This window comes from Dipodomys ordii, unplaced genomic scaffold (genome assembly GCF_000151885.1).
Source record: "Dipodomys ordii isolate 6190 unplaced genomic scaffold, Dord_2.0 Scaffold36, whole genome shotgun sequence".
NCBI lineage: Eukaryota > Metazoa > Chordata > Mammalia > Rodentia > Heteromyidae > Dipodomys > Dipodomys ordii.
Window position 1 is genome coordinate 5,867,768 of NW_012267252.1, and position 25,185 is coordinate 5,892,952.

At 44.9% G+C, this 25,185-nt stretch overlaps 1 protein-coding gene across 7 annotated transcripts in view; it reads left to right on the forward strand.

The window, feature by feature from the left end:
- Gbf1 (golgi brefeldin A resistant guanine nucleotide exchange factor 1) overlaps nucleotides 1-25,185 on the forward strand; it is a 144,912-nt gene that overhangs the window by 113,776 nt on the left and 5,951 nt on the right. For 2 of the 7 annotated variants that reach the window (XM_013017781.1, XM_013017778.1), the window contains exons 6-29: nucleotides 169-277; nucleotides 743-803; nucleotides 2,781-2,835; nucleotides 7,088-7,232; nucleotides 7,873-8,096; nucleotides 8,595-8,763; nucleotides 8,974-9,185; nucleotides 9,672-9,770; nucleotides 10,558-10,752; nucleotides 10,983-11,172; nucleotides 13,255-13,395; nucleotides 13,883-13,971; nucleotides 15,831-16,033; nucleotides 16,428-16,551; nucleotides 17,388-17,513; nucleotides 17,728-17,810; nucleotides 18,811-19,047; nucleotides 19,325-19,418; nucleotides 19,993-20,169; nucleotides 20,693-20,757; nucleotides 20,844-20,967; nucleotides 21,140-21,211; nucleotides 21,343-21,437; nucleotides 21,886-22,039. In XM_013017781.1, coding sequence (XP_012873235.1) covers nucleotides 169-277; nucleotides 743-803; nucleotides 2,781-2,835; nucleotides 7,088-7,232; nucleotides 7,873-8,096; nucleotides 8,595-8,763; nucleotides 8,974-9,185; nucleotides 9,672-9,770; nucleotides 10,558-10,752; nucleotides 10,983-11,172; nucleotides 13,255-13,395; nucleotides 13,883-13,971; nucleotides 15,831-16,033; nucleotides 16,428-16,551; nucleotides 17,388-17,513; nucleotides 17,728-17,810; nucleotides 18,811-19,047; nucleotides 19,325-19,418; nucleotides 19,993-20,169; nucleotides 20,693-20,757; nucleotides 20,844-20,967; nucleotides 21,140-21,211; nucleotides 21,343-21,437; nucleotides 21,886-22,039 — 3,243 coding nt within the window. Of the gene's footprint in view, nucleotides 1-168; nucleotides 278-742; nucleotides 804-2,780; nucleotides 2,836-7,087; nucleotides 7,233-7,872; nucleotides 8,097-8,594; nucleotides 8,764-8,973; nucleotides 9,186-9,671; nucleotides 9,771-10,557; nucleotides 10,753-10,982; nucleotides 11,173-13,251; nucleotides 13,396-13,882; nucleotides 13,972-15,830; nucleotides 16,034-16,427; nucleotides 16,552-17,387; nucleotides 17,514-17,727; nucleotides 17,811-18,810; nucleotides 19,048-19,324; nucleotides 19,419-19,992; nucleotides 20,170-20,692; nucleotides 20,758-20,843; nucleotides 20,968-21,139; nucleotides 21,212-21,342; nucleotides 21,438-21,885; nucleotides 22,040-25,185 lie in introns of all 7 variants that reach the window. The other 5 variants (XM_013017779.1, XM_013017782.1, XM_013017775.1 and 2 more) reach the window with 3 other exon arrangements.

Sequence of the window (25,185 nt, forward strand, 5' to 3'; positions counted from 1 at the left end):
CCCAAAAAAAAAAAAAAAGAAATTAAAATTACTAATAATAATAATATAAAACTTACCCCTGAGTACTTCATTAGGGGACTGGAGGAACAAGAGGTAGCTTTTTTTCCTTCAGGTAAACCTCACCTAACTACCTTGTTGATCATGACGTCTTCTCTTTCTTTCTGGAAGGTTCTCCGGACTCTATTGCTAACTCCAGTAGGTTCCCACCTGACTAATGAATCTGTATGTGAGATTATGCAGTCTTGCTTTCGGATCTGCTTTGAAATGAGGCTCAGTGGTAAGTACTTGAATACTGACTCCTTTACTATTCCAAGGCAAATGTCTGTGTATGTATACAGGATACTGTCTCAAGTACCCCAGAGATGGACTTTTCTACCTTGTGGGGCCTTGGGGATCTATTTGTTGTAAAGCTAAAATAGAGATCTCAACCCATTATGCCAGAGCAAGGATGGGGATGGATCCCAGACTGACTTACCCCAACACCAAATCTCCTTCCCATGGGGTTTCTGAGATTGACACCAGCCTAAAACTCATCAAGTTCCCCCCTCCTTTTTTTTCCTAACTCGGTAGTGCCACCTAGTGGCCCAGTGAAGTTATGACTGCCAGCTGAGCTGGAGTTGGTTTTAATAAGTTTGGCATAATCCTTGGTAAACAAGGTTTGGAGGGGAGTCTGCTCTGAGAAGTCTCCTGATAATAGCACAGCAAGTAATGACACCTGTGTTATTTGTTTTTGCCTGTGCAGAGTTATTGAGAAAATCCGCAGAGCACACTCTCGTAGACATGGTGCAGCTGCTCTTCACAAGGTAAACCTGCTGCTGTTTGCTTCAGCCCGGCTGCCCAGGCCTCTTGAGTCTGCCTGCCTCCACACAGCCACTTTGGGGACCTGGCCAACCCCACAGCCACATCAGAGGCCACTGGGATTATGGATGGGGGTAGTTCTCTGGGCTCAGGGTTACTGAGCAAGGGAGAAGAAGGGAGCTGGCATGGCCTCAGGGGGAGGTAGAAGGTTATTTAATCTATGTAGACAGATCTTGTTCTGCTTCCTAAACTTGTGTCTGTCTCTGTGCAGATAGCAGCTGGGAAAGGGAGCCCAAAGAGGAAGCCAGACTTAAGGGAGCCTGGAATAGTTACTGAGCTCCCAGATCTCAGTCTTAATTTGTGTGAGAGAAGGCCAAGGCTAGGGTGAACAACAATCATGAGAACCGATCTCTTAACTTGGTTTACCTGGGACTGCCCTAATTTTAGCAGTCCAAGTTCTATGTCCTGGCAAACTCCCTCCTCCCACCCTCCCCAGTCTCAGGCAAAGCAAGGTGGTTGATTTCCGTAAGTAAGGTCTTTAAGCCTAGAGCTTGAGAGGCCTTTTCATACTAAATATAAAAACCTATTTCCCAAAGTTCCTTTCATTAACTTGCTTTGAGAAGAACTGAAGCAGTGGCTTCAAAACTTCCCCCTAAGATTTCTTTTGCTTTTAGATCTATAGATGATAATCTTTATCTACCAACTAGATTGTTCTTGGACCCTAATGCAAAGACTTTCTTCTTGGACTCAAATTTATTGGCTTCTGAACCTCAACTTGTTTTTTGCTTTTCACTCTATGCTTGGTCTTCTGGGGTTCTGATAGATTACCCTTTTTGCCCTCAACACATCTCTTGGCTTTTAGTAGGACTTAGCTAAGAATGAAATGAACCTCCATACTACATACTTGCTTAATTACTTTGCCCTGGTGATTGTCATTTTAGTCCATGTCAAATATCTAACACCTATGACTCCTTTTTTTTAAATGTAGCTTTGTGGTTTGACAGGGCTTTGTACTTGCTTGACTAGCACTTATAACCATTGAGCAATGCCTCCAGCCCTGCTTTTTGCTGGTTACTTTTAGAGATGGAGTCTACCAAACTCCTGCCCAGACTTGTCTCAAACCTTGATCTTCCAGAAATCAGCCTCCTGAGTAGGATTACAAGTGCAAACCACCCATGCCCAGATTTTTTGTTGTTGGTCTTGGGGCTTGAACTCAGGATTGTCCTGAGCTTTTTTGCTCAAGGCTAGTACTCTACTACTTTGAGCCACAGTGCCAATTCCAGTTTTCTTTTATATATATATATTTTTTAATTGTAAAAATACTGTACAGAGGGGTTACAGTTCCGTGATTAGGGTAATGAGTACATTTCCTATCGAGCACTGTTACCTCCTCCTTTGTTTTTCAGTTCTGGCTTTCTGGTGATTAATTGGAGTTAAGAGTCTCATGAACTTTCCTGCCTGGGCTGGCTTTGAACCGTGATCCTCAGATCTCAGCCTCCTGAGTAATTAGGGTTCCAGGCATGAGCTTCCTGCTCCCAGCTTGAAGATTTAAAAAAAAAAAAACTACTGGAACTTGGGACTCTCAGAATCTCTCACTTACTAGGCTGGTGCTCTACCACTGAGCCACCTTCCCAGCCCTGAGGTACTAGGTTTTGAACTTAGGACTTCATACTTGTTAAGCAGGTACCCACCTAAGCTACTACACCAGCTCCTGTAACTCACTTATTATTATGATGTAGTTGTACAAAGAGATTGCAATTCCATGTCAGGTTATACGAATAATGCATCTTGATCAATGTCACCCCTTCCATCGTCTACCCCATTTTTTCCTCTGGCTCTTTGATGACTCTGAAAAGGGTTAAATTAGCCTGATGCCTAAGAGACAGGGATGTCTCTGGTCCATGGTGCCTTTGGCTATGGCTTGCATAAAGGAGGCCATTTGTCATCCTGAATGACAGTCAGTGGGATTCTCTGTCTTACAGGTTACCTCAGTTTAAAGAAGAACCTAAGAGCTATGTGGGGACCAACATGAAAAAGGTAGGATCTGAGAAATTAATTGCTGTCCCTGTCTAAACCTTAATCACTGAACTTCAGTGCTATGGGATACCCCTGCTTACTAGCAAAGACATGCTTTTGTCTGGACAGGTCTGCTTGGAATCTAGAAATAGTTCTCACTCTTTTAGTGAGAAATTCATTTTCTCCCAGATACCTCTCCTTCCCCAGTGTTGCCTTTTTGGGTTGTATTTGTTGGCCCACTGCATAAGCTGGTGATCTGGTCCTTCATGGAAACAGGCCCCCAGGCTGGGTTAAAAACATATGTTGGGAAGGTGGCTCAAGTGGTCAAGCGCTAGCCTTGAGCTGAAGAGCTGAGGAACAGCGCCCAGGCCCAGAGTTCAGACCCCACGACCGACCAAAAAAAAAAAAAAAAATGTTGGCACGGCCATCTCCTCAAGGCTCAGGTAGGAGTCCTAGAGAAGCTGTGTTACAAAATGTAATGCTGGGTAAAAGTGGGCACACTCTTGTACTAGTCTCTGTTAAGAGAGAAATTAAGCTGGGATCCAGATCAAAGGGAGTAGGAGAAGGGTGGTTAGAAGTATGGCCTCTTTCTGTCTTGAACAGAAGTCCTGGACTTCACAGGCCACTAGTGAGGATTCTGCTTGTACCCTTAAGAGGTTCTACTCACAGAGATGACCTTGGCTATTTGGTGCATGCACCTGACCTTCCCCTGTTCCTGCTATCCATCCCCATTCCTTCCCTGTTAGTGTGTGTGTTTATTTCACTCTGTTTAAATCGTGCATTTGCCTGTCTTTCACAGATTTCTCCATGTCTCCTCAACAAACTGGAGCTAAGTAGTGGGGAGCAGACCAAAGCCCTGAACCAGTTAGAGAGGGTACTACTCTTTAAGAACCTCAAGGTCTCTCTCCCTCTCCCTCCCCTTCTCCTTTTCCCTTTTTTATTTCTTTAAATACTTATTTTTTATTTTTGTAACACCCGGGTCCCATTTCCATTGTGTAGAGCACAACTTAACCTCTCCCTAGTAACACAGGTTGGCTTTAGAAAAGTTGCGTGTGTTTATGACTTTGCAGTGTTGGGAATTCTCCTGGGACCTCTGATTGCCTAGAGGCAGAAGGAAGCTTTGAATATTATATAACCTAGAGAGCCTGGGTCCGAGCTGTCATTGTATGGTGAGACTTAAGACCTGGACTTCCAAGCAAGACTTCCCTTTTTTACCCTTTCCCTATCTTAGAGCTAGGACAGAGAGCTTAAGTATAATCTCCAAGTAGATTTGGATATGTGTGCTAGTTTGGTGAGGAGCAGTAGTTTAGTGAGTCTTGTTTTTCTTGATTACCACTAAAGGAATCATTCCAAGGTTTAGAGCTTTAGATTGATAGAAAGGAAGCAGGTACCAGGATAGCCAGGACATTGGGAACACTCTGGGATCTGTAAAGATACCCTGTATCTTTGAAAAGTCAAGATGTAAAGAAGCTTAGAGGAGGAGTCCAAACTAAAGATTACCCTAGTCCCCATATCTCTACTTTATGAAGAAGGAGGAGGCTGGGAATGTGGCTTAGTGGTAAAGTGCTTGCCTAGCATGCATAAAGCTCTGGGTTGATTCCTCAGTATCATATAAACAGAAAAAAACTGAAAGTGGTGTTGTGGCTCAAGTGTTAGAGTGCTAGCCTTGAGCAAAAGAAGCTCAGGGACAGTACCCAGGCTCTGAGTTCAAGCCCCAGGACTGGCACAAAAATAAAAATAAAAAAAGGAGAAGAGGAGAGAGAGAAAGAGGTAGGGGACATCTAAGCTATCTAGTCCAATAATATGCATACTGGAAGTGTAATTGTAACATCTAGGTCATTGGAGACAGAAATAATGTGTGTGTGTGTGTGTGTGTGTGTGTGTGTGTGTGTGTGTGTGTCCCATTAGTGTAGATAGTCCATAGACCTATGTCCTCTTTGAATGCATTGTCAGAGTTTCCTTTGTATTTGCATCAGTGGTTACCCAGCACATTGCCATGATTATTAACCTAGAACCTACTCTCTTTTTTTGTAAAGCTTCTGTTGTCCTTTGACGTATGGAATTATACAGATAAAGGGGTATAGGGTTCCATAAACATCCACCGCTTGCTTGTGCCTTAGGCAAAAAATATCACTTTTTAAAGGCTAAAGTATTTGTGAGAGCTGCCAGCTTTCTAAGCCCCCACTGCAGCCAGGAAGCCAAGAACACTCATTGAAATGACCAAGTCGGAGCTAACTTTGCAACAGATAGCAAAAGAAACAGGAAAGACTGATGGTGGTATGGAAGCAATGTCAATGACTGGCACTGGTTCTCAGTGGAAGCTAGACTAAAATGCAAAAACCTTTTCAAGAGAAAGACTATTTCATAAAAGTAGATCCAGTTTTTTGTTTTTTGTTTTTTTTTAGTTGGTCGTGGGGCTTGAACTCAGGACCTGGGCACTGTCTCTGAGCTCTTTTACTCAAGGCTAGTGTTCTACTACTTTGAACCACAGTGCTACTTCCAGTGTTCTGGTGGTTAGCTAGAAATAAGAGTCTCATAGACTTCCTTCCCGGGCCAGTTTTGAACTGTGATCCTCAGATCTCAGCCTCCTGTATAGCTAAGATTAAGGTATGAGCCACCAGCACCCGGCAGTACTGTTTTTTGTTTTGTTTTTTGTCGGTCATGGGGCCTGAGCTCTGGGCCTGGGCACTGTCCCTCAGCTTTTCAGCTCAAGGCTAGCACTCTACCACTTGAGCCACAGCGTCACTTCTGGCTTTTTCTGCTTATGTGGTGCCTCATGCATGCAAAGCAAGCACTCTACCACTGAGCCACCTTCCTAGCCCCTTGTTTTTTTTTTATTTTTGTTTTTGTTTTTAAGCACTTGCTGGGCTAGCATTTCAGCCATGCTACTACTCCTTTTTTCTTTTTTTTTTTTTTGTTGGTCGTGGGGCTTGAACTCTGGGCTTGGGCACTGTCCCTGCGCTCTTCAGCTCAAGGCAAGTGCTCTACCACTTGAGCAACAGTGCCACTTCCAGTTTTCTGGTGGTTAATTGGAGATAAGAGTCTCATGGACTTTCCTGCCTGGGCTGGCTTTGAACTGCGATCCTTAGCCTCCTGAGTAGCTAGGATTACAGGCATGAGCCACTGGCACCTGGCTTTTGTTTTATTTTTCAAATAGGATCTTGTATTTATGTCCAGACTGGTCTGGACCACTATCTTCCTATTTGATTATGTAGCTGGGACAACAGTGTGTGCTACCATACTTAGCTTTTTACTGGCTGAGATGGGATCTCTAAAACTTTTGCCTGGGCTGACCTCAACACTGTCCTCCTAATCTCGGCCTCCTGAGTAGCTAGGATTACAGGCATGAGCCACCAGTGCCCAGCTCTCAGAGATCAGTTTTTAGCATAAATTTGATCTAGCTGAGCTGCAGTGGTTCCTAGAGAGAGCATCCTGGTTCCTATTTAGCCATAGTGCTCAAATAGTTGAAGCTCAGACTAGGTGAATAACTGCAGGCATTTTGGAGATGGAAGGACAAAAGTGTGAATCCAATGTGAAGCTGTTACTATGTTAAGAACTGGGGAAAGGCTCAGCTTTTGCGCTTTTATTCTTTTATGTGGTTTCTAAGCAAGAAAATCAAAGGTTAGTCAGGTCTAAGAGTGTGGGGGAGCTTAAGAAAGGGAACCTATTCCCAAACATCAGAAGGAATTGAACAAATTCCTAAAAATTCCAGCCAGAAAAGGCAGTAGAGAGAAGAACTAGAAGTCCTGCTTGTATACTCAGACTGGGAACAGAGCAATGGAGGACATGATCCTCCACCCTCAACTCCACAAATAAACACCCTAGGATGTTCTTTCTTTTCTAACTCTAAGGAATTATTCTTTGATCAATTTGATGTGGAATTTCTAGAGTAGGGCCTATACTTTTATGGTCTAGGCTCAATCCATACAATAATAAGAAAGCTATAAGTTTGGTGCGCATAGTTGCATAAAAACTAGTGGTAGGGGGCTGCTGTGCAGAGTACTTAAGTAAAGCCCAGGAGTCCATGAGCCTGTAGGCCAAAATAGCTGGCCCTATCAACGACTAGTCCATGTGGAGGCTGGTTTCCCTGGAGAGAGTAGGAGTTAGGTTAAAATCATAAGAATGTGGTCTGATGGTCTAGGTCCTTGTGTTAGCACAGATGTAGGGAATAGACTATTTTTGTAGAGACCAGAAGAACTAAGTGAAGAGCTGTTTCTAGGGGTAGTCTTAGTCAGAATACTCCTAGAGTGCTAACGAGGTGTGGTATTTCCAGCTGAAAATGAGAGCAGGAGGAATGAGTGATTCATCCAAATGGAAGAAACAGAAGAGATCTCCCCGACCTCCACGTCATATGACCAAAGTCACACCAAGTTCCGAGTCCACTCCAAATGGAGCCACCTTATCCTCTAACCTCACTGGTGAGTGTCCTGGGCTGTTTCTTCTGATTAGAAGAAACAAAAGAAGGGTTGGGAAGTTGACTCAGTGGTAGAGTGCTTGCCTCCCATGCATGAGGCCCTGGGTTCGATTCCTCAGCACTACATAAGCAGAAAAAAGCCGGAAATGTTGCTGTGGCTCAAGTGGTAGAGCGCTATCCTTGAGCTGAAGAGCTGAGGGACAGCGCCCAGGCCCAGAGTTCAGACCCCATGACTGGACCAAAAAAAAAAAAAGAAGAAGAAGAAACAAAAGAAAAGCTTCTTGGTGCTGGGGATGTGGCTTAGTGGTAGAGTGCTTGCCTAGCATGCATGAAGCTCTGGGTTTGATTCCTCAGTACCACATAAACAGAAAAAGCCAGAAGTGGTGCTGTGACTTAAATGGTAGAGCAAAAGAAACAATTATACTTCACATCAGACTGTGACTACTCAGCAATTCCACAGCAACTTAAAAGTTGTTCTTTAAGATTGTTTTTCTTACAGAGGTAAGAAAAACTCTTACTATTTTAGAGACAAGCATATTCATAGGTGAGCATGCAGTTGGAGAAACAGATCATCTTGTACCTTTGGAGAGTATGTGTTGCCCACAGAGTCTCTCTTCTCCTTCAAGCTTCACTTTTCTTGGCAGGTGGCATGCCCTTCATCGATGTGCCCACACCCATCTCCTCTGCAAGTTCAGAAGCTGCCTCAGCAGTGGTCAGCCCCTCTACAGACAGTGGTGTGGAATTCTCATCCCAGACCACCTCCAAGGAGGATCTCACTGACCTGGAGCAACCTGTTTCTCCAAGGGAAAGCACAGCTGCAGAGCCTGGGAGCGCTGAGCTAGGGGTTTCTGATCAGCCTGACCCCCAGGTATGACTTTGATTTCTAGAGGTCCCTCTTCTGCCTTCCACTCTGAGAACTGGCTTAGTCTCTTAGATCTTGTGTCCAGGCCAGACCTTAATTCAAAACAAGCTTAAGGGAGGAAGTTCTTCCCTGTTGCTCAGAATTAGCTGTACTTCCCAGAAAAGCCGACAGTATAACACACTGTGAGAGAGGGCTCAGGGTATTTATCAGGTTATGCAATGTAGTATTTATGGTAGTCTCTGGCAAAAGGGAAGGAGCTGACCATGGCTTTTTCTGCATCTTATAGAGTTTTAGTCACTATAAATCAATGACACCTCAGGAGATGTTTTCTGAGTCCTTTGTCCTATTCCTGCCCTGAGCTATCTCTTTCATTGATTCATAAACCACCAAACTGAATCTCCCCCTTGAAGTCCATTGGAGATTGCTTGGACTTGAGAGGAATAAGTTCTAAGTTACCCTTGACTTAACCTTGTTCCTATTATTTCTGCCTGCTGCTGGTCATAGCAGGAAGGGGCTCACGTGGAAAAAGCCCAGTCAGCATCAGTGGAATCCATCCCTGAAGTGTTAGAGGAGTGCACATCCCCTGCTGATCACTCTGACTCTGCCTCAGTCCATGACATGGATTATGTCAACCCCCGGGGTGTACGCTTTACACAGTCCTCCCAGAAAGAAGGTTGGTACTCACTCTCCCTCCCTCATCCTGCCCTCTAAGCTGCCTGAGTCTAGATCATGTTGGACCAAGGTCACTGTTGCCTCTGGGTCCTACTTTAGGCTATGTTCCAGGCAGAAAATGTAGTCCAGCCTTCAAACTGTTGGCACAGATGGGTTGGGCTGAGCCAGCAGGCTGGTTGTTTCTTAGCAGTCTCATTTCTCACATTCCCAGGCACAGCTCTGGTACCTTATGGTCTTCCCTGTATCCGTGAGCTCTTCCGCTTCCTTATCTCCCTCACCAACCCACATGACCGCCACAACTCAGAGGTTATGATCCACATGGGACTGCATTTACTGACGGTGGCCCTTGAATCAGCACCTGTGGCCCAATGCCAGACCCTCCTGGGTCTTATCAAGGATGAAATGTGTCGCCACTTATTTCAGGTAAGATCTTATTGCTCCTAGCCCCTATCTGTTTTTCAGGGTCTCTCAAAGGCAGGGGGAGGATGGTTTGGCCAATTGTGCAGAGTATGGGTCCCAAGAAAGTACCTTCCTCACAGTTATTTATAAGTAAAGGAGTTCTAGTAGCTTTCCGAGGATTGTAGTAGATAGAGTTCCTTCAGTGTTCAGTCATTCTATGGCAGCTTCACCAATTTGTTCTCCTGACTGTCGGCTGAATCAATCAACTTTGAAAACCTATCCTCTAGGGTTGGGAAGGTGGCTCAGTGATAAAGTGCTTGCCTTTCATGCATGAGGCCCTGAGTTCTATTCCTCAGCACCACATACACAGAAAAAGCTGGAAGTGGTGCTGTGGCTCAAGTGGTAGAGCACTAGCCTTGAGCTGAATTGCTGAGGGACAGCCCCCAGGCCCAGAGTTCAGGCCCCACAACCAACCAAAAAACAACAACAATCTTATTCTCTAATCTCCAGCTACTCAGTGTAGAACGACTGAACCTGTATGCTGCTTCCCTGCGAGTATGCTTCCTACTGTTTGAGAGCATGCGGGAGCACCTCAAGTTCCAATTAGAGGTAAGTTTCTTGATCTTGGATGAGAAAGAAAAACAAAACCAGATATATGGCATCTTCAGTGGAGCCAGCCTGTTATGCTACAGGGATAGGATTTATGGGCTTTCTCTAGGAGGGTGCTTTAGCCTCTAGTTTGTTTTTTTGACTGGCTCTGTAGTAGAAAAGTTCAAAGAACCCCAAAGAAAAATGGCTGACTATAAAGAAGGAGAGCCCAAATATAAAGCCTGGCATGTAACTTCACCTTCAGTGGGAGCAGGTCTTCATCCCAGGAGTTCCTCTTACAAGTCAAGCCAGAACTGTTACTAAATTGCAAAAGGAAACTCTTATAGGACTAAGCTGGGGGCTGGGAAGGTGGCTCAGTGGTAAAGTGCTTGCCTTGCATACATGAGGCTCTGGGTTCAATTCCACAACACCACATAAACAGAAAAGGCTGGAAGTGGTGCTATGGATCAAGTGGTAGAGCACTAGCCTTGAGCTGAAGGTCTGAAAGTCTGAGGGACAGTGCCCAGGCCCAGAGTTCAGGCCCCACAACTGACCAAAAAAAATAAAAAAGAGAAAGAAAGAACTAAGCTGGTTCACATAGAGAACACAGAAAGCAACAACTTCTTTTGAATTAGGAATAAGGAAAAGGGCCAGGTTTTATACCCTGATATGGAGATGAGTAGGGGGATATATATACCAGGATATGTTTTCACCTGTAAGTATATCTTAATGTATGACTTTTGTCTGGGTTTCTGCCTCCTGTTAATATTTTTCCTGTCCAATTTTCTCTTCTACTGGTGGTCGCCAGATGTACATCAAAAAGCTCATGGAGATCATCACTGTGGAAAATCCCAAGATGCCTTATGAGATGAAGGAGATGGCACTGGAGGCCATTGTGCAGCTCTGGCGCATCCCCAGTTTTGTCACAGAACTGTATATCAACTATGATTGTGACTACTACTGTTCCAACCTCTTTGAGGACCTCACTAAGCTGCTGTCCAAGGTGCTGAGCACTATTATTGGCCTCTAGAAAGAAGGCTCTTTTTAAAGAAGCCTCCCTGGTGGTAGTGAAGATGCTACATTCAGGGTGGAGAATACTCAGAGATGGGAAACAGGAAGAAGAAAGGCACTTCATAAGGGCAATTGAGGAGACAATTTTTTTTTTTTCTTTCTTGGGTGATCAACTAAAGTATTCTCTTAACCTCAAATCTGATGGATATGTTTATTTTCCAGAATGCCTTCCCTGTGTCTGGTCAACTCTATACAACACACCTACTATCTCTTGATGCCCTGTTGACAGTGATTGACAGCACTGAGGCCCACTGTCAAGCCAAAGTCCTCAACAACCTCACCCAGCAAGAAAAAAAAGAGACAGCCAGAACCAGCTATGAAGCAGTAGATGGCACCCGAGAAGCTGTAGACAGTAAGGCGCATTTCTTTTTCCTTCTTTCCTTCATTCCTTCCTTCCTTCCTTCTTTCCTTCCTCCTTCTCTCCCTCCCTCCCTCCTGTCTTCCCTTTTGCTCCTTTCTCTCTTTCTCTTTTCTTTTTTCTTTTTTGTCAGTTATGGGACTTTAACTCTGGGCCTGGGTACTGTCCTTGAGCTCTTCAGCTCAAGGCAAGCACTCTACCACTTGAGCCACAGCACCACTTCCAGTTTTCTGGTGGTTAATTGGAATCTCATGGACTTTCTTGCCTGGGATGGCATTGAACCATGATCCTCAGATCTCAGCCTCCTGAGTAGCTAGGATTACAGGCATGAGCCACCAGCGCCCAGCTTCTCTTGTTCTTTTTCCCACTCTCTCTCATTTCTTTTTTTTTTTTTTTTTTTTGCCAGTCCTGGGACTTGAACTCAGGGTTTGTTTGGGCACTGCCCTTGAGCCTCTCTGTGCTTAAGGCTAGCACTCTACCACTTTAGCCACAGTACCACTTTTGGCTTTTTCAGTGTATATGGTGCTGAGGAATGGAACCCAGGGCTTCATGCACACTAGGCAAGTACTCTACCAGTTCCTCCCTGGATTTTTGTGCTGAGAAGGGCCCATCTTCCCTATTCCTGCTTTCTTTTTTTCCTTTGTGCTTGAACTCTGGGCCTGGGTGTCGGCCTGAGCACTTTTTTTTTTTTTTGAGTCCAGTCGTGGGCCTGAACTCTGGGCCTGGGCGCTGTCCCTCAGCTTTTCACCTCAAGGCTAGCACTCTACCACTTGAGCCACAGCACCACTTCCGGCTTTTTTTTTCCTGCTTATGTGGTACTGAGGAATTGAACCTAGGGCCTCATGCATACAAGGCAAGTGCTCTACCACTGAGCCACCTTCCCAGCCCTCCCTGAGCTCTTTAACTCAAGGCTAGTGCTCTACCACTTGAGCCAAAGGGCCATTTCTGGTTTTCTGGTGGTTAATTGGAGATAAGAATCTCACGGACTTTTCCTACTCAGGTTCGCTTTGAACCTGGATCCTCAGATCTCAGCCTCCTGAGTAGCTAGGATTACAGGTGTGAGCCACCACGTGCCCAACCATTTCTTTTTTTTTTTTTTTAATTTTTTTTGGGGGAGGTCCAGTCGTGGGCCTGAACTCTGGGCCTGGGCACTGTCCCTCAGTTCTTCACCTCAAGGTTAACGCTCTACCACTTGAGCCACAGCACTACTTCTGGCTTTATTTTTCTGCTTATGTAGTGCTGAGGAATCGAACCCAGGACCTCATGCATGCAAGGCAAGTGCTCTACCACTGAGCCACCTTCCCAGCCCCCCAGCCATTTCTTTTTGATGTTCTCAAAATTCTGTGTTTATCCGTTCTCCTTGCTGAGTCATTTTTCCCATCCTTATATATATATTCTAATTTCTAATATATTCTAAATTCTGTTTCCAGAATTGAGTCACAGGCCAGTCAGGCAAATTAGCAGAACTCATAGACTTTCTCTTTCTTCTCCCCACTTTGGTTTTTGTTTGTTTTGTTTTGTTTTTCGTTGGTTGTGGGGCTTGAACTCTGGACCTGGACATTGTCGGCTCAAGGCTAGCGCTCTACCACTGGAGCCACAGCTCCACTTTGTTTTCTGATTGTTTATTGGAGATTAGAGTTTCTCGGACTTTCCTGCCTGGGCTGGCTTTGAACCATGATCCTCAGATCTCAGCCTCCTGAGTAGCTAGGATTACAGGCATCAGCCCCCCAGCCCCACTTTGGGATTTTTACAGAATAATTATTTCTTTGTAGCAAGAGAAAGAGATAAAAAGCTATAGGACTTCTGTGCCTATAAGCTCCAGGCCCTTCCTTTTCCTATCTCCAGTATCTTCCTTCACTTTTAATTATAATCTTCTGTTTCTCCTTTGTGATTAAGTTCAGGGAAAATTAGATAATCTCTTGTTATAGAATCTAATGTTTGGCTCATACTATTTGATTTGTCCTGCCATGGCTGGTCCCCTGTATGGGAACATTTAGCTTTTAGCTTGAGACTTAACCCATGTAGCTTTGCTTGACTTCTACTTACAAGTCTTTCCATATATTTTTTTCATGGTAGTTGAGAGAGCTCCCAGTGATGGGAAATCCATAAGCCTGGCCCCAGATGTCCCAGGCCTGCATCTGTCAGCAGGAGGGAGACTACCAGCTGAACATGGGAAGCTAGGAGGCAGTGATCTAGAGGAAGCTGGTGATTCTGGGCGTGAGTATCCGGTTTCCATGACCTTAAATTCCCTCTACTACAGGTCCTGGTAGGAAACAGAGAGCGGGGAGCATAGCAACAACCTAGGGTCATACCTGAGTGAAACTTGGCAGCTCACCTGGGTTTCACCCAGAGAAGAAACAAAATACTTAGTTCCAGAAATAAGAATTCCAGTGTGTAGGAGACTCGTGAGGACAAGACAATTTCTAGGGTTCATCCTTTTCACTGGAGAGTATTGGACTGGAGTTATAGCTCAAGTAATAGAGCACCTACTTACCAAACACAAAGTTCTGAGTTTAAAACCCTGGGATGATGGATGGATGGATGGATGGATGGATGGATGGATGGATGGATGGATGGATGGATGGATGGATGGACAGACAGATCTAAGAAAGCAAATTAACATTAGAGAATGTATTAGTGACCTTCTAGAAGTCCTGGTAAAATCACTCTTATGGGTGTTCCCCTCTCTTCTTCTCATTTCTAGCTGACAAAAAATTTACCCGGAAGCCACCTCGATTTTCTTCTCTTCTGCCAGATCCACGGGAACTAATTGAAATTAAAAACAAAAAGAAGGTATAGATGTATACATACATATATTCCTTAGAGTTCAGACTTTGCCCACTTCTATCTAGTGTCCTTTGTAAGGTTTCTGTCCTAAAGGATGAGGATCAGGGAGATTTTACAAGCTTTTTTTTTTTGGGGGGGGGTGGTCCAGTCACAGGCCTGAACTCTGGGCCTGGGCACTGTCCCTCAGCTCTTCACCTCAAGGCTAGCGCTCTACCACTTGAGCCACAGCGCCACTTCCGGCTTTTTTTTCTTTTTGCTTATGTGGTACTGGGGAATCGAACCCAGGGCCTCAGGCATGCAAGGCAAGCGCTCTACCACTGAGCCACCTTCCCAACCCCCCTTTACAAGCTTTTTGTGGCTACTAAGCTTCAGGTTTCCTGGGACATTTGTAACCTCCCCATCTCAAGACCTTCCTGTTTTCCTCTTAAGCCATGTAGATAAGCAATGCTACTGTTTACCCTTGAGCAGGCTCTAACTGCAGCTGATAGGCAGGTGTTAACTGTTTCTGGTGCCAGAAGTCTTGGAAACTGGCGTCATGTGAGTCACCAAAGGTTATTGGTCATGTCTAGCCCCAACATAATGACTACCAATAAAAGAACATTTATTCTAGAACCTTAGTAAAGTTCAAATAACTGTTCATGCTTTTAGTTTTCTTAACACAAAGAAAATTTTCTACTGCCTTTTCTTCCTCTTATTGCCAGCCATAAATGACTGGCTTATATGTGCCCTTGATTGCAGGGCTGCAACTGGACAACAAAGGGACCAAAGTGCTCACTATAATCAGTCTACCTGGTCTTTCAAACTCAGAACCTTAAGAACCAAGCAACCAAAAAAGCAAAGGAGAGAGCTGGGCACAGGTGGCTCACACCTATAATCCTAGCTACTCTGAGGTCTGAGGATTGCAGTTCAAAGCCAGCCCAGGCCGGAAAATCTGTGAGGCTCTTACCTCCAATTAACCACCAGAAAAACGGAAGTGGCACTGTGGTAGAGCCTTGAAAGAAAGACTTAGAGACAGCACCCAGGCCCTGATTTCAAGTCCCACAAATGAACAAATAAACAAAAAAGCAAAGAAGAATCTAAGCTAAACTATAACTAAGGAATGAGCCCTATGTCAGTGGCTCATGCCTGTGATCCTAACTACTCAGAAGACTGAGGATCATGGTTTGAAGCCAGCCCAAGCAGGAAAGTCCATGAGACTCTTATCTCTAATTAACCACCAAAAAAAGGCCAGAAGTGGAGCTGTGGCTCAAGTCATAGAGCACTAGACTTGACTAAAAAAAACTCAGTCCCTGAGTTCAAGCCCCAGGACCAGCCTCCCTCCCCAATATACATACATACATACGTGTGTGTGTGTGTGTGTGTGTGTGTGTATATATGTATATATGCAGATACATACATCCATACATGTGGAGGGGAATAAGGATGAATATAACCTGAAGAAAACTCTAGTCTCTTCTCATATTTTCTTTTGTTTGTTTGTTTGTTTTTGGTCCGGAAGTGGGGCCTGAACTCTGGGCCTGAGCGCTGTCCCTCAGCTCTTCAGCTCAAGGCTAGCGCTCTACCACTGAGCCACCTTCCCAGCCTTCTTCTCATATTTTCTGATCCCCAAATTAGAGGAGAAGGAGGCTGTCCTTGCATTTTGAACACACCAAAAGAGTGGCAAGGAGCTCCTCTGATACTTCGAATGAAACAAAGAGATAAGAGAAAACTGGAGCTAATATGATCCATTCTTACTTGTAGAATCACTATGAGCCATGTCCTATGGGCTCATTAGGTAACAAGCTGGGGGCTTTAGTAGAGTCTGCCTAACCTTGTTTGATTTAAGGGCAGAGTGGCTTCTGACACCTCTAGTTTTTCTTCTCCAGCTGCTAATAACTGGTACAGAGCAGTTCAACCAGAAACCAAAGAAGGGGATACAGTTTCTACAGGAGAAGGGCCTCCTCACCATCCCAATGGATAACACAGAGGTAGCCCAATGGCTCAGAGAGAACCCTCGGCTGGACAAGAAAATGATTGGAGAATTTGTGAGTGATCGAAAAAACATTGACCTGTTGGAGAGTTTTGTGAGGTAAGGAAATTATAAGAAATGTCAGGAATAATTGTGTACCTTAGTAGAATGTTTTTCTAGCATACATATGTTTTCTAGCATACTGGGTTTGATCTCCAGTCTTACAGAAAGAAAGGGAAGGAGAAGCAAAGGGAGAAAATAAAAGTGGGGAACATGGCATCCCTTCAGAGTATATCTGATGACGTAATGATGACCAGGTCACGCATTCTGCTTCTTCCATCAGTTATATCTGTTGTACTTGAAAGGGACTCCAGTAAGACACCTTTGGAAGCCTTCCATTTACATGGAGAACATTGCAAATGAGGGCAGGGTAGGGTTCTGGACTGGGCTAACAGCCCAACCTGTGCAGCTTTTCTATCTCCAGCTTCTTAGTTCTGCTTTTTTTTCCCTTTAGCACCTTCAGCTTTCAGGGTCTGCGGCTCGATGAAGCTCTCCGCCTCTACCTAGAAGCCTTCCGTTTGCCTGGGGAGGCACCAGTCATCCACAGGTTGCTGGAGGCATTCACTGAACATTGGAGGGTGAGTGAGTCTGAGTTGCAGGAGCAGAGCCCCTTAGATCAGCTTGAAGACTTCTGTGGGCCCCAATCAAAACACTCATGCTGTCTCTAAAGAAGGCTAAGAGGAGTCTTTAACTCCCATCTCCTGTACAAGCTCTCCAGGAAGTGTTTCTCTCTTCTTCATTTCTCCCTATAACTCAGTCATACTAAAATAAATGCTTGCTAAAACTTAAAAGAAAACAAAAGCAAACAATGAGCTTTTCATGGAGAAGTCGTAGAAATGTCTGAAATAGCCAAAAGCTGAGCTGGGAATATGGCTTAGTGGTATAGTGCTTACCTAGCATGCATGAAGCCCTGGGTTCAATTCCTCAGTACCACATGAATAGAAAAAGCCAGAAATGGCTCTGTGGCTCAGTGGCTCAAGTAGTAGAGTACTAGCCTTGAGCAAAAGCAGCTGAGGGACTGGAAATGTTGGCTTAGTGGTAGAGTGCTTGCCTAGCATGCATGAAGCCCCAGGTTCGATTCCTCAGTACCACATAAACAGAAAAGGCCAGAAGTGGTTCTGTGGCTCAAGTAGTAGAGTGTTAGCCTTGAGCATAGAGAGGCTCGGACAGAGCCCAGGCCCTGAGTTCAAGCCCCAGGACTGGCCAAAAAAAAAAAAAACTGAAGGAAAATGCCCAGGCTCTGAGTTTAAATCACAAAACTGGCAAAAAAAGAAAAAGCAAAGAAATTGGCAAGAGCTTGCCCACTTTCTAGGTAACACCTCCTCTCTGTGCCAGCACTGACCAGGGGATTGATAGTGAGGGTTTCATTGGCCAAAACAGGGCATTGACTCAGGTGGGCTCTTTGCTTTTTCAGAATTGTAATGGCTCCCCATTTGCCAATAGCGATGCTTGCTTTGCCCTGGCCTATGCTGTCATCATGCTGAACACTGATCAGCACAACCACAATGTTCGCAAACAAAATGCACCCATGACGCTGGAGGTAAGCCTGGGTCCCAACCAATGCAGAGAAGATAAGTGCAGCTTTGGAGATAGCCAGAAGGGCATGGGGTTTCCCCTGGGCACAGTGGACAGAGTTCTGGGGATCAGGGAAGAACTGGGTTGAAGAGGAAGGTGGGTTATTTCACTTAATTTTTTCATTGGGTGGGGCTTCAACATTGATACAAAGCAGGAAAAACTTACTGGTCTGTCTCTAGGAGTTTCGAAAAAACCTAAAAGGTGTGAATGGAGGCAAGGATTTTGAGCAAGACATCCTGGAGGACATGTACCATGCCATTAAGTGAGTATATATAAAGAAAAATGTGGGGCTGAGAAGGTGGCTCAGTGGTAGAGTACCTGCCTTGCATGCATGAGGCCCTGGGTTCCTTAGCACCACATAAACAGAAAAAAACGGAAATGGTGCTGTGGCTCAAGTGGTAGAGCACTAACCTTATGCTAAAAAGCTGAGGGGCAGTGCCCAGGCCCAGAGTTCAGGCCCCATGACCAACAACAAAAAAAAAAAGAAAGAAAGAAGAAAAAGAAAAGACAGGAAGGAAGGAAGGAAGAGAGAGAGAGAGAGAAAGAGAGAGAGAGAGAGAGAGAGAAAAGTATAGCATCTCCATTAAGGAGAGGCACATTGCTTCCTTTCTCAGAATCACATCAGTCATTTATAATGCCCCAGATTTAATCTCAGGATTTAGGAGCAACCCACTCCAACAACGTGTATTTTTTTTTAGAGAAGCTTGGACAATATTGGAGCTCTGTTACTTTAAGCCAGGCTTTATATAAACTGCCACTCTTTTTTTCCTCCCTGAGGACTCAACCCAAAGCACCACACATGCTAATTAAAATGTGCTCTGTCATTGAGCTATATCCCCAGCACAAACTGCTACCCTTAAGTGAGGTATCATTGTCTCATTTCCTGAACCTAAAGTAACTGGATACTGTGGCTGCATTCTGTGGCTGGTATAGAAGTTAAAATGGGCACTAAAAAGTGAGGCTTAGGTCAGAGATAAGACACTTAGTTCTTTATTATAAATTAGAAAAAGAAGAAATTATTTAATCCTTTCAATAGCAGAAGAATATGAAGTCTTATTACAGAACTGAAGGCCCTACTTAAAGATAGAATTTGAAGACTATAGGACACTTCCTTTCCCTTCTTCCTCCCAGGGTAGGAAACAGATTGCTGAGCTGCAGTTTTGATTACCTCATGTTGATGGAAGATGGCTGTATTCACAAAGGCCCTTGTCCTAGTTTGGAACCACCCAGATTCACCTATTCCTTCCCTTATCTCTTAACAGGAATGAGGAAATTGTGATGCCTGAGGAACAGACTGGCTTAGTTCGTGAGAACTATGTGTGGAATGTGATTCTTCATCGTGGTGCCACCCCTGAGGGAATATTCCTCCGAGTGCCTCCTGGCAGCTATGATCTCGACCTCTTCACTATGACTTGGGGCCCCACTATTGCTGCTCTTTCTTATGTCTTTGACAAAAGCCTTGAAGAGACAATCATCCAGAAAGCCATCTCAGGCTTCAGGTAGGTCAGCTTTGGTTTTGGCCTTTATCTCCTCCTATCTCTCAAAAGCTAACATGGTTACCTCTTGTAACTTTTACTCTTCCTTTCCTGAGAATGGGGTTCTTCCTGAGTTTGTAGAGGGACACTGTAGCTTAGGGGAAATCTGTCTTAAAGACTAGTGTGAAAGGTTTCTTCCTGGGACTGATTGGGGTAGAACCCCATGTAAACCTCCACAGGGACTTGGAAGGGTTATTGACCTTCCAGTGACTCTGTTTTGGGGATGGGGGTGACATTACAGGAAGTGTGCCATGATCTCCGCCCACTATGGCCTCAGCGATGTGTTTGACAATCTCATCATCTCTCTGTGCAAATTCACAGCTCTCAGCAGTGAGGTGAGTTCGGGCAGGAACTTTACTTAGAGTTCCAAAGGAGGACCTCTCCTTTAGCAGTGGACCTATCCGTATCTGTACCTAGCTTCTTAGCTACACCAGGGCTTAGGCCGTTTTAGTCGTGCACACTCTGGAAAGAGAATAATCACTTCATGTACTGGGATGGAAGAAAAGATGAAGGAGTGGGGAAGACCATCAGTATTATGGAGGATTAAAAAAGCAAAGCCAGGCTGGGCGCTGGTGGCTCACGCCTGTAATCCTAGATACTCTGGAGACTGAGATCTGAGGATTACGGTTCAAAGTCAGCCTGGGCAGGAAAGTCCATGAGACTCTCATCTCCAATTAACTACCAGAAAACTGGAAGTGGCTCTGTGGCTCAAGTGATAGAGCACTTGCCTTGAGCTGAAGAGCTCAGGGACAGAGCCCAGGCCCAGAATTCAAGACCCATGACCGACCAAAAGAAAAAAAAAAAAAAAGCAAAGCCAGCAGAAGGATTCTCAGGGAACCACAGGCAGAAAGAAACCTGAGAGTTTTCTTCCAGATACTACCTGAAGCCTCTTCTCATTCTCTTTTCCAGTCTATTGAGAACTTACCCAGTGTATTTGGAAGCAACCCTAAAGCCCACATTGCAGCCAAGACAGTATTCCATTTGGCCCATCGTCATGGTGACATCCTACGGGAGGGCTGGAAGAATATCATGGAAGCCATGCTGCAGCTCTTCCGAGCCCAGCTGCTGCCCAAGGCAATGGTGGAGGTAATTTTTGGTAGATTAATCAACAATAACAAAGCAAGAGTCCTAGCATTTTGTGCATCTAGACATAGAATTGGCCGAGAGGAGCACTGAGCCTGATGCCTGCCAAAGATCACTAGGAATAGCTCAAATTAATGCCACAGATCTTTTTTTTTTTTTGCCATTCATGGGGCCTGAACTCTGGGCCTGGGCGCTGTCCCTCAGTTCTTCAGCTCAAGGCTAGCGCCTCTTGAGCCACAGCACCACTTCCAGCTTTTCCTGCTTATGTGGTACTTAAGGAACTGAACCCAGGGCCTCATGCATGCAAGGCAAGCACTCTACCACTGAGCCACCTTCCCAGCCCAAATGCCACAGATCTTGAAGATAGTTATAAAGAAAGGCTGGTAGGAGTCATTACTATTTATATTACCCTGAAAAATAGTTCAAGGACAGAGGGCTACAGGAAGAAATCTAGAAAAATTTGCTTGAGGGAACAGAAATGCAAAGGATTTGGGGAAAGAAATCATTTTTTGTCCTATTATGCCAGGTAGAAGATTTTGTGGATCCCAATGGCAAGATCTCTCTACAGCGAGAAGAAACACCATCAAACCGGTACGTAAAGACCAAAAGCAGAAGCTAACGATCTTATATAGGGAGGGTCAGAACTTTGGGGATCACCATGTACCCTCTTCCTACAGAGGAGAGTCAACAGTACTGAGCTTTGTGAGCTGGCTAACGTTGAGTGGCCCCGAGCAGTCTAGTGTACGGGGCCCATCCACTGAGAACCAAGAGGCTAAGAAAATGGCCTTGGACTGTATCAAGGTAACTACCCACCCCTGGCAAGAACCTAAACCCCTACCTATTAGAAAGATGTAGCTTGTAGGTAAAGAATAGAATCATGTAGGACTTCTAACCCGGAGGATTCTGCCCTGTCTCCCTGGCTCTCTCCCTTCAGTCTTTGTCACAGACCCTCTTTTTCTTATGCCCTCTCTAGCAATGTGACCCAGAAAAGATGATCACAGAGAGCAAGTTCCTCCAGCTGGAGTCCCTGCAGGAGCTCATGAAGGTACCGAGGAAGGGAAGAGATGGAGAGCTGCCTGTGTCTGGGAGGGGTAGTAGTATCTCTATTTCTTTTGAGGTAGAGCCAGTGGCTGGCCTCTCCTCCATGACTTCTTTCCTACTGCTGTTCCCCTCCAGGCTCTAGTCTCAGTGACACCAGATGAAGAAACATATGATGAGGAAGACGCCGCTTTTTGTCTTGAGATGCTGCTACGGATTGTATTGGAGAACAGGTAGGATAAGGCAGGTGAAGATCTTTAGGCAAGCGGGGTGCTAGTGGCTCACGCCTGTAATCCTAGCTGCTCAGGAAGCTGAGATCTGAGGATCACAGTTCAAAGCCAGCCTGCTCAGGAAAGTCTGAGACTCTTATCTCCAATTAACCACAAAAAAACAAAAGTGGCGCTGTGACTCAAGTGATAGAGCACTAGCCTTGAGCTGAAGAGCTCAGGGACAGTGCCCAGGGCCAGTTCAAGCCCCACAACTGACAAAAAAAAAAGTCTTTAGGCAGACTCTATACCAGGCTTTGGGGCCTGAAATATACAAAACCATAGGCAATAAGGGAAAAGTTTGATCTCTACTCCTGTCTGCTTAGGGTATGATTCCACTAAACCAGGAAAAGGATAGGAGACAAATTGCCCAGTGGCCTCCACTGAGATTGTCCTTATTCCTGTTTTCTCTAAGGGACCGAGTGGGATGTGTATGGCAGACTGTTCGAGACCATTTATACCACCTCTGTGTCCAGGCACAAGATTTCTGTTTCCTTGTGGACCGAGCAGTGGTAGGGCTGCTGCGCCTAGCCATCCGGCTACTCCGTAGAGAAGAGATCAGTGGTCAGGTAAGCAGAGTGTATCTGGGAAGGTGGGCAGGCTGCTGTTCTTATGGATATGATCTAAGACAGACTCCATCTATGTATGCGTGTGCGTGTGTGTGTGTGTGTGTGTGTACGTACACTAGACATAATGCTCCACAGACTCCATCTATGTATGCGTGTGTGTGTGTGTGTGTGTGTGTGTGTGTGTGTGTGTGTACGTACACTAGACATAATGCTCCATAACATGAATCTAGTGGCCAACCACAAGGGTGGCACAGTCTTTTAACAGAGGTACCTGGAATGACCCTAAGCATGAAGCTAATGCCCTGTACCTCTCTCAATCTGTTTTGTGGGGCTGGATTGCTGCTACCTTTTAGTAGCCCCAGGCATATATCTGGTTTGGGGTTCTCATGCTTAGAATCCTAAGCATGAGATCTCTTGCCTATAATACAAAAAACAACCAAACAAACAAAAACGTATTTAAAAAGTTCAAAAAACTATTAAATTAGTTCAATAAGGATACAAAATATAAGATCTGTTTCTATATGCTAACAATGAACTTTTGAAAGCTGAAATTAAGAATGTGGTAGAGTGTTTGCCTTGCATGCATGAGGCCCTGGGTTCGATTCCTCAGCACCACATAAGCAGAAAAAGTCAGAAGTGGCGCTATGGCTTGAGTGATAGAACACTAGCCTTGAGCTGAAGAGCTGAAGGACAGTGCCCAGGCCCAGAGTTCAGGCCCCATGACCAGCCAAAACAAACAAACAAACAAGAATGTAATAACAGCTGGGCGCTAGTGGCTCACTCCTGTAATCCTAGCTACTTAGGAAGCTGAGATCTGAGGATTGCAATTCAAACCCAGCCTGAGCAGAAAAGTCTCCATGAGATTCATATATCAAATTAACCACTCAAAAACTAGAGGTAGAGGGGCTGGAAGGTGGCTCAGTGGTAGAGCGCTTGCCTTGCATGCTTGAAGCCCTGGGTTCGATTCCTCAGCACCACATAAGCAAATAGAAAAAAGCCGGAAGTGGTGCTGTGGCTCACGTGGTAGAGCGCTAGCCTTGAGCTAAAGAGCTGAGGGACAGCGCCCAAGCCCAGAGTTCAGGCCCCACAACCGGACCCAAAAAAAAAAAAAAAACAGAGTGGTAGAGCTTTAGCCTTGACCTAAAGAGCTCAGGGATAGCACCCAGGCACAGAATTCAAGTCCCACAAATGACAATATAAACAACAACAAAACATACAGAGTAGCCCCAACTGGAATTAGTCCAGATGACTTGCAATAAGTAAACTAACTATGGTACACATACATATTCTATGGAATGCTGTATATAATATACTATATTCTATACTATAGATTAGTCTTCAAGGAACAGACTAGATGTAATGACTTAGGTACTGAGTGAGAAGCCAATCTTCAAAGACTATATACTACATAATTCCATTCATATGACATTTGTGAACTCAGAAAATTTTATATGTTGAGGACAGATTGCTAGGGGTTAGGAAAAAGGACAAGCTATAGTTAGAAAAGGGTAGCATGAAACAGCCTGTGGTATAGGAACCATTCAGCATCTTGATTTGTGGATTCATAAAGCTATACAGGTGATAAAAATTGTAGAGTGGTAGAACGCTAGCCTTGAGCTGAAGAGCTGAGGGACAGTGCCCAGGCCCAGAGTTCAAGCCCCATGACCAACATAAAAAAAAGAAAAGTTGTTTAAAAAAAATTGTAGAGGGGCTGGGAAGGTGGCTCAGTGGTAGAGTGCTTGCCTTGCATGCATGAAGCCCTGGGTTCAATTCCTCAGCACCACATAATCAGAAAAAGCCGGAAGTGGTGCTGTAGCTCAAGTGGTTGAGCTGAAGAGCTGTGGGACAGCGCCCAGGCCCAGAGTTCAGGCCCATGACTGACAAAAAAAAAAAAAATTGTAGAGAATAGAGAAATCCATATAGTATCTGTGAGTTGTATCAATATCAATATTTTGATTGTGTTTTGCATATTGTTACTATTGGGATAAGTTGGACAAAGTATATAAGGTACTTTGTATTATTTCTAACAAGTGCATATGATACTAATCAATTCAATAAACAGTTTAGTATAAAATAAAATGAAGTCCAGTGCTGAAGCTGGGCACCGGTGGCTCACGCCTATAATCCTAGCTACACAGGAGGCTGAGATCTGAGGATTGTGGTTCAAAGCCAGCCCGGGCAGGAAAGTCTGTGAGACTCTCATCTCCAATAAACCACTAGTAAAACTGGAAGTGGCGCTGTGGCTCAAGTGGTAGAGCACTTGCCTTGAGCTGAAGAGCACAGGGACAGCACCCAAGCCCAGAGTTCAAGCCCCACAACCAACAATAAATATATAAATAAATAAATGTTAAAAAATAAAATAAAATGAGTGGCTGAGTGCTTAGCCCTTAGTGGATCACCAGTCCCTCTCAAAAAGGAGGGGTGGAGCTGGGAATGTGGCTTAATTTGTAGAGTGCTTGCCTAGCATGCATGAGGCCCTGGGTTCAGTTCCTCAGTACTGCATAAACAGAAAAGGCCAGAAGTAGCACTGTGGCTCAAGTGGTAGAGTGCTAGCCTTAAGCAGAAGAAGCTCAGGGACAGAGCCCAGACCCTGAGCTCAAACACCAGGACTGGCCAAAAATAAAAAAGGAGGGAGGGCTGGGAAGGTGGCTTAGTGGTAGAGCGCTTGCCTTGCATGCCTGAGGCCCTGGGTTCAATTCCCCAGCACCACATAAGCAAAAAGAAAAAAACCGGAAGTGGCGCTGTGGCTCAAGTGGTAGAGCGCTAGCCTTGAGCTGAAGAGCTGAGGGACAGCACCCAGGCCCAGAGTTCAGGCCCCATGACCAGAGCCCCCCCCCCCAAAAAAAAGGATAACATTGTCCAGAAAGGAAAGAACTCTTTACCTGACTTAGGTAACTGTAACCCCTGTATACATCACCTTTATAACAACAATTAATTTTTAAAATAAATATATACATATTATATATATATATATATGTTTAGGAAGAAAAAAGAAGAGACAAGGGCTGGAGGCATGGCTCAGTGGTAGAGTGCCCACCTAGCAAGCTTGAGACCCTGAGTTCAAGCCCCAGCACCATGTGTGAGAGAGAGAGACTAGCAACATCAGCTCAAGTTGGATTCTAACCAAACCCTCCTGGCTGACCTAA